General features: G+C 42.1%; 1 protein-coding gene across 1 annotated transcript in view; it reads left to right on the plus strand.

Annotated features, from left to right (window-relative positions):
• The first annotated feature begins 564 nt into the window (after positions 1 to 564).
• Positions 565 to 8,682, plus strand: part of klf7b (Kruppel like factor 7b) — an 84,438-nt gene continuing 76,320 nt past the window's right edge. The window contains exon 1 of the mRNA XM_008288268.1: positions 565 to 1,062. Within this exon, the coding sequence (XP_008286490.1) occupies positions 961 to 1,062 (102 nt within the window). The 5' untranslated portion in view covers positions 565 to 960. The remainder of the gene's footprint in view (positions 1,063 to 8,682) is intronic.

The following is an 8,682-nucleotide window of genomic DNA, read 5'->3' on the forward strand; positions in this document are numbered from 1 at the left end:
GGATCCAGCTTCCTTCCACTGCCTCCCTGCTCTATCCCACCACATGGAAACCACATGGAGGAGCCTCTGCGGTGAAGCTGTCACAGCTCACAACAACACCGCTGCTCTTCACCTCCATCCTACCTGCTGCTGCTGCTGCTGACACTCGGCTGCTTCTTTCTGCTGATTCACTCCACTGATTTTGTCGCTGTTTTGGTCCTCCAGCAGCAGCAGCAGCAGCAGCAGCTCCTCGTGGTTTTGCCTCCTCTCTGCCCGTGCAGCCTGTAATGACTGAGAGAGGAATGCTGCTGGTTTTATATAGGCCTCTAAAAATAACTCACCCCTCACTGCCATCTAGGGCCGGACTGACAGCCTCCACCGTCCAATCCCCTGCCTGCCTTCCTGGAAGCTCCGCCCACCCGCTCTGTCTCAGCGCCTCCTTAATTGGACGCCAGTGACATCATCAACCCCATTTACCTTATTAGGTCACGCATGAAATTGATTGACAGGTGGCTCCTCCTCCTCTCAGCGCCGGTCGCCTGGATTGCAGCGGGGTCCAGTCTGCTGCTGCTGGAGGAGCAAACCTGGCAACCTGGCAGCTCGTACGGAGACCGATTGGCAATCTGGCAATGCGGAAATAGATCTGGCACCCCCCCACCCTCCCTTCCTCCCGATCCCGGACTGAGGAGAGAGGCGTGACAGAGCCAGCAGAGAGGAGAGGGGATTGCACTGACAAAGATAAAATAAGCAACACTTTTCTTTTCTCTCAGCTTTTTTTTTCTATTTAAAAAAAAAAAAAAAAATTCAAGTGCTCAGGTGAGCACGTCTGCACCGGCTGGGCTCCTCCGGCGGTAGTTTTTTTTTTTTATTTGTCAAGTCTGAGAAGAAGAGGAGAGAGAGAAACAAGAAGAAGAAGAAGAAGAAGTGCGTTTGATTATCGTTTTGGATCCCGGACTTCTTTACTGACTTTTTGCATCAAGCATGGATGTGTTGGCGAATTACAGTATTTTCCAGGAACTCCAACTCGTTCATGACACTGGTTATTTCTCCGCGATGCCTTCCCTGGAGGAGAACTGGCAGCAGGTCAGTGGATGATGCGTTTTTCTCTTCTTTTCCGGGAAACTAAAAAAGAAAGAAAGAAAGAAACAATAAACAAAAAAAAAAAAACAAAAAAACAAATGGGGGGTGGTAGGGGAGAGTTAGAGTAGAAACTGGTTTTAAATGTGTGTGAGCTGCTTGGGTTTTCTTGGTTCTTCTATGTGTGTTTTTGCATCAGCGGTGCGCTCCGGAGCGGCAGCGAGAGCCCCGTGTAGTTGCGTCTTTTTTTTTTTCTCCTTTCGCTCACATGGAGCACGGCGAGGTCCGCTGACAGGAGAAAACACACACACACACACACGCAGACACGCACACACTCACTCTCTCTCACTCACACACACATATAGAGGGAGTGGGGTGAGAAGGGGGAGGAGAAGGAGGAGGATACAGAGAGCTTTACGCACTAATGGCACTAATGGACAAACCAGCGTTCCCCCCAAAAAAAGAAAAAAAAAAATTGCGCAAAAATACGCAGATTTACGCACGAACGAACGGTCCCTTAAGTGTACCTGAGCCACGCTTAAGGCTTAATTAAACCCCTTTAATCATTAATTTAAAGGCAGGAGCATGACGCTTTAGCTCTGTGAAATCCCTCATGATGGTATCCAGGTTTTAATTTTAGCCTCAAAAGAATGCCTACATCTCCAAAAACCTGATAAACACCTTTCAGATGCTGCTGGATGAAACTGTAAAACGCAAGTGGTGAAGCTGTAAATGCTGCTTTTTCTTAAAGGTGTTGTGGTTTTGGAGAAGATGCAACACCAGGGCTCCACATTTGTCTGAGGAAGATCAGATTCAGCTGTTGAAGTTACTTACATGGCTTGTATAACTCTTTACTGAGAGCTGACTGAAGGTGAAAGTGATTTTTGTGTGCCTTTCAGCCTGAATTGATGATGGAGAATCTGAATCCTGGAGCGGCTGCTGTTTTTACTGTGTCTGGTGTGATCGATAGACCAGTCTGCTCAGATTATCTCCGTCTCTCTCTCACACACACAGGCTGTGGAAGATGGACACATGCCTAATAGCAAGTGACTTGTTCTTAAATAATATATCCACATCTGCCACTGTTTGTTTGCAGATAATCCTGCTGAATTATGCACATCATCCACTGTAGAACATACAGTAGACACAGCAGAAGAGCCCAGAAACCTATATTTAACGAGTAAAACCTTAATTTTCATGGTTTGAAAACAGATCAAAGGTACACTTTGTATGCGGATCCCATTCAGCCACATGAGTTTTTGAGGAAATCTATGATTCAAAATCTAAATGAAGATAGGGAAAGGCTCAAAATATGTCAAAAAGAGCCTGTTTGAGCTTTTTAAAGATGAGAATTCAATAATAGAAGTCTCCCCCTCTTGAACTTGAGAAATGGAAGCTGTTAATTGGAAGCCATCTTCAGCCACATGTGTGAGTGCAGAAGTGTGTTTTCATACTATTTAATGTTCAGCACACTCAAAGCCTCCCAGTGGAGCCCTGCATGGCACTAAATCTACTCAGATGGTGCCTTTTTTGTCCATTATTTGTCTTTGAGACGGTTGAAGCGTGTGTATTTATTCCTTTAGTGCTGAATGAAGCCTAAACTGCATTTCTCCTCTCCGACTGCCTCACTGACACCAATTCACACCGTCTCCTCCTATTTTTAGTGCAAACAGCGCATAGTTTCATCCCCCTGTAACCTATTTTTTTCCCCGTCTGTTATCATATTGTTAATTGATTGAGGGTGGTTCAGGAGTGAAACTAATTAGGGCCAGTCTGCAGTGTTCACTCCTCTGGGTTTGTGTGAACACGTTAATGTGGAGACCAGACTTATTGATTTCCTTCTAGATGTTTACTCATGGATGTTCAAGGCACAGGATCCCACTTCAACTAAGTGAAACCCTGCGATTTACATAAATGACAAGTTGAAATAATAAACACAAGCATCAACAGATTGCATAACACCTGGTTGTACTGGAAGTCGGTACTTACTCTACAAGCAATGTAACAAATGCTTCAGCCATCCTGGTTAATAGTTGCCTACGCCACACGAGGAGAGCTAACGGTGCCCTCTGGTGGGCAGGTTGTTCACTACAGGACAAGTGCACTAGAAACAAATAGAATAAACAGGTCTGGACTCTCATATTGCACATTTTGAACATAAAATGTATTAACTGAGAATACACAACTTTCTGTAGATAATTCAAAGCACATCAAAAGCAATTCTAACACAGAGGTCTTAGATGAAATTAAATGCAACAGAAAGGGTAGTTGGGTATTTTTCCATCATTTTTGGCAGGACTAATCCACACAACATGTCCCGTAGGTAGGGCAAAGACAGCTCAGCAGCCACACACTGGGACTGTATCAATCTGTGCAAAGCAGCCTCCTCTAATTACCTCTCCCTTGTGATTGGCTAATTGGCTTTGAGTGATTTTCCCTCCTACCAATCAGGAATGTGTAGCGATGACATGTTAATTAGTCCTTAAACTGGAAGCTTCTCATACAGAGATGTCAGCTGTTTAAGAGGCGTTACCATGGCAACAGTGGTCACCTGTTCCATGTTGAATGCAGAGACCGGTTCAAGATGTGTTCAGCTTAGCTAAGCACGCTTAAAACAGGAGAAACTGCAAGCCAAACTCTGCAAAGTTGTTCGATGAAAAATTATGTCTCGTGTATTTAAAGCATCTTGTATAGAAATTATATTGATAATAAATCAAATGATGCATGTAATATCGTGACTGGAGGCCCTCATGCTGACAAGCGCCCACAGAAAATCAGCTTCCTTCGGAATTTTCAGCCTCTTTTAGCTTGAAGTTTTGTTTGTTATGAAACACTTGCTTTATGGTCCAGACTCAGCTGTTCCAGCAGCAGCAGCAGCATCAGCTGGCATGTTTTCAGTAAATAAGAACCAATAACACCAAGTACAACACCTGCCCAGCACCACATACAGAGCTAACAACCAGCTCTGGGAGAAAGTGAGGAGACAGATGTGTTTGTCAGGAACTGGTGGAGCCCAAAGCGGGGGATATAGTAAAATGAATATTGTATTTAAATATTTAATAACGTAGCAAGTGGCAGGACTGTGCCATGGATGTTAACGGCCTCTCAGGTCGGCTGGATGTGGAAGTAGGAAGTGGTTTGCTAATAGCTCAGAGCTGCAACCATTTACAAATGTTTCTGTCTGATGTGGATTTTTTTTTGCACCCTTATGGCCCCAAAAAATTATATAATTTTTCAGGACTTGTGGTTGCTTGTAGTTTTTTCACTTGCAACCCTTGAGAGCATCAAAACTTTCATTGGATTCATGGATGCATTCGCAGCTAATTGACAAGATGTAGCATAAAACAAGACAAATCTCAAGCTGTTAAAAGTGAGGAGATGCTAGCAGTTGCCAACTGCTTTGATAATTTGTGCTAAGCTAGGCTAAAAACATCTGGATCTCCCTCTATATTTAAAACACAAAGTTGATACTGACCATTACTAATCAAAGAGACCAATTACTGATAAATGTGGAACTGATGTACATTTGCCAAAAAGGTATACGTGCTAAGCTAGGCTAACAACATCTGGATCTCTCTCTGTGCTGAAAACCAGGAGCTGACTGATGTGTTTTCTTAAAGGCCAATAGGGATTCTTAAGGAGGCAGTAAACTGATATACCGCTATAGAAATTTAAATTTTGATGCCAAAATTTGTTGACATGCCTTTTCTTATTCCTTAAAAAAAAAAAAGTGTTAAAAGAGAACTTTTAACATGTGGACCTTAGTGTTGATAGAAACAAATAGTGTTGTGGGAGACAAACTGCTTGGGACCACAAAGTGACTACAGACAAAGAGAGGCAGCTGCATCAGAGCCAGAGTTGCTCATTTTTTATATATTTTATTACATTGGGAATTGTTTTTTTTGTTTTTTTTTAAAAAAAAACAACAACAGCACAATGATTAGAAAACTGCTAAATATTTGACCAGATATCAGTCAAACCCCACTGAAAACACAGATGAAACCGATTTCTTGTTGTTTTTTTTTTCATGTGACGGCAGTTAAAACATCAAAACGGCATTCAAAATGTCAGAATATTCTGTTATTGTTTCTGCCTTGTGGACGAATGCCGCCATGTTTGTCGAATCTTTGTCACAAATAGCCATGTGAGTTTGCATGTTGACCGGAGGGAGCGTTTTTCGTTGTAAACTCTGTGTTTCGGGGTGGAAAATGCTGGGTTATGGTGGATGGATGGCCGGGACTGAGAGCAAAAGATGTGTTTTGTCAAATTTATCTGCACTAGCGGCGACACAGTCTCAGAGAGAGATGAGAAAAGACAAACACACACACACACACACACACACACAAAGTGCAGGCACACCCACATTTTTTCCACTCTTGTTCCTTCTGGCTCCTTCATTCACTCCATCACACACACACACACACACACACACACACACACACACACACACACACACACACACATGCTCGGCTGGCATGCACTAATGGAAAGCTATGGTCTGGCAGGACTCATCCCGCCACTTTCGACAGTAATTGGCCGTTTGCTGTCAGACGGACAGAACAACACACACACACACACACACACACAGACAAACAACACACACACATGCACACACACTAGCAGCCTGATTTGTGGGTGTCATTTATCTTTCCTGACTGTCCCTGCTCCTGCTCTTTGTTTCCTCATACAGGCTTCTTTTATCAGCTGCTTTGCATCGTGGCTAAACATGTGGAAAATGCACTCTCCGTCTCGCTCGCCTGTCCGTCAGCCTCGTTGCCTGTGACAGCGCGAGCCCATGTTGTGCGTATAATTGCCACATCTTTGCAGGTCTGGATTGATGCGATGGGCTTTAGGGATTTGCGTGTGTTTGTATGTGCAGTGGCCGAGGATCAAATGGCGAACCCAGACTTCCCAATTAGATGTAATCCATTTATTTCAAAGCAGAGCTGCGCCAAAAGTCTGATGAATGAGAGGGAAAGCAGAGACAGTGGAAACAGAGGCATGATAAAGGTGAACCTGAAGCAAGAGGTTTAGGTTTCATGTGGTTGTTGTTGTTGTAGACTACAGGCGGATACACTGTGTGGACAGTGCCTGCAGGTATGTAGCCTATTTAAAAGACCAAGGGTGCTTTCACCCGTCTGACTCACACTGTCTCTTTCTCATCTTGTCTTTTAGTTTACACGCTCCGTGTGCCTGTAGTTCTTTTCAGGCTGATTGATTTATTTGCTGCGGTGTCATTACAGCACTATGCTAGACCAACCAGCTCTGTGTTACTGAGATACAGTGTCTCCATTAGGCCAGATGAGCCTGCAACCCTGTATCTGAGTGCATTCTGTCTGTACACTGCAGTTCACAGTTGCAATAATTCGTGCAGATGCTCATGTTTCTGTCCAATTGTCAGTGTTTCAGCAAAAGAAATGCTCACAAATCTAATCATTGCTATTATTCACATTAACCCTCTGAACCAGGCATGTTGTCTTCAAAAATAAGCCAAAATTTCACCATTTATCAGAGCCAGCAACTGTAAAAGCAGAACGTATCGCCAGGTTTTCAGCTTTCCAACAGTCCTTGAACTACTCATCTGTAATGTGCTGTTCCATTGGAAAATATAACCAAATCTACACTTAGAGTCATAATATTTTATCAAAATCACTTTATTCTACATGGCGTATTTAAAGATTTGCCAAAGAATATCCATTTGCACGAACCAGATTCTGTCAAAACAAAAAACAGTGTTCCTTGATGCAACTGTGAAGTCATTAACAACTCAGCTGTGACGAACAGCCACATGACAAAATTCAAGGAGTTTTCAGCTAAACTAGGTTGACCTGCAGGCTGTGTTTACTCAGAGTGGATAGAAGATGAGGATGGACACAAATTAAATATGCAAATGGTGAAATATCTATAGCATGTAAACTTACAATTTATCTGTAGACATTTGGTAGAATCTTGTAGGTGCTGATTTCAGGCTAAAATAGATCAAAGACATTCTACCTGACTTGTGTTATACAGCACAAAAGGCATGTTTGAGTTCTTTTTCTTTGTGAAAAAATTAGCCCACAGTAAGTAAAAATGTGAAAGGAGCAAAAAACTACTGTACTGCAATAATGGTTCAATTCAATACAGGTGCAATGATTAATCACATAATCACTTAGTTGTCGACTATTAAGTTAATCGCCAACTATTCTGACAACTGATTAATCACTGAAACAAAAGTCAAAATCTCTGATTCCAGTTACTTATTTCTTTGGGTTGTGGACAAAACAAGACATTTGAGGCATATAAGAAACACATTAATCAACAATAAAAATAATCATTAACGGCACCCCTTAAGTTTGGTTTAAAAAAATAAACAAAAAAGCAGCTTTAATTCCTGAACATTTCTATATTAGAACAGCACAGATTTCCACAAGTTGTTGCAACCTAACATAAAAATTTGGCAAGTGTAGTTCCTGCTGCTGACATTTGAATGGATGTCTGAATTCAGAGATTTGCCCATTTAACACAAGTATCATTTTAGGTTTAATGCTGAAACTCAGATCTTGTATTATTAGCTTTATGTAAGCATTAAATCAGAGTCGTTCCCACTGCAGCAGCTGATGAACACGAGCTGCAGATTACAGCAGTGATAACTGACTGAGCAGGTTGTTGCAGCTTCTCTTTTACAGCGTCTGTTATTCCTTCTGCTTCTCATCTCTCTGGTAACCTGTTAACCTGCTGCATGGACCATTGCATGGACTGCTTTTTTCTGTCTCTGTCTCTTTCTCACTCTGTTTTTCTCTCTGTCTCCCCGTGGCTTGGGGCAGGCCCAGGGAAGTTTGACAAGATAATGAATTGCCATGCATGCTGCAGTTTTTCACATTTCACAGCCCAGTAACTCTGTATGTACGGATGGAGGGATGGAGGGGGTTGGGGGGGGGTTCGGTGAGAGAAGGAGAGAAAACACCAGTAGACACAGTAAATGCGGAAAGATAAAGAAATACAGATGAAAGTCAGTCAAGAAAAGATGTTTGTCCATCGTTTTTTTTCTTTTTTTTCGTCCATCCTCCTTTTGTCTCTCTCACCATCCGGTTGTGTTACCGCAGACACACACACAGTTATGTAATTGTCTGTGGAGCACAGCTGCTTCCTCACAGTGACAGCAGACAGAAAAGAAGACAGAAAAAAAGAAAGGAATAGAGAGAAAATGTTGAAAGAGACAACAGAAGAGTGAGAGATGAAGAGAGGAGAAATGTAGCTGCTGCTTATGTAAGAACTGATCCAAATGTCAGAAATTATATCTTTTTAAAAGGCAACTTTAAAATGAATTGATCATTTTCTTGAATGCATCAACTGAAACTTACATATTGCATGGCAGTGTTACAAATTACCTGCTTGAACAACAAACTGATGCAAAAATGATGCATAATGATGTATAATTGCTTGCTGCAGCTTTATAACTGCAAAAGATCTGCTACTTTTCTGATATCCGGTAAAATTTATTGTCTTGATTGTGTTTTAAATATTGTTAAGCCTCATATTTAGACTCTGCTAACATGTCATCAGCTAGAAAGATTGCAACATCTGTCCAGATCTTTAGTTTAAACTGAAATATTTTACAAATATGGTTTGCTACAAGGGGCTGCA

Source organism: Stegastes partitus, unplaced genomic scaffold, assembly GCF_000690725.1.
Source record: "Stegastes partitus isolate 25-593 unplaced genomic scaffold, Stegastes_partitus-1.0.2 Scaffold550, whole genome shotgun sequence".
In the NCBI taxonomy this organism is placed as follows: Eukaryota; Metazoa; Chordata; class Actinopteri; family Pomacentridae; genus Stegastes; species Stegastes partitus.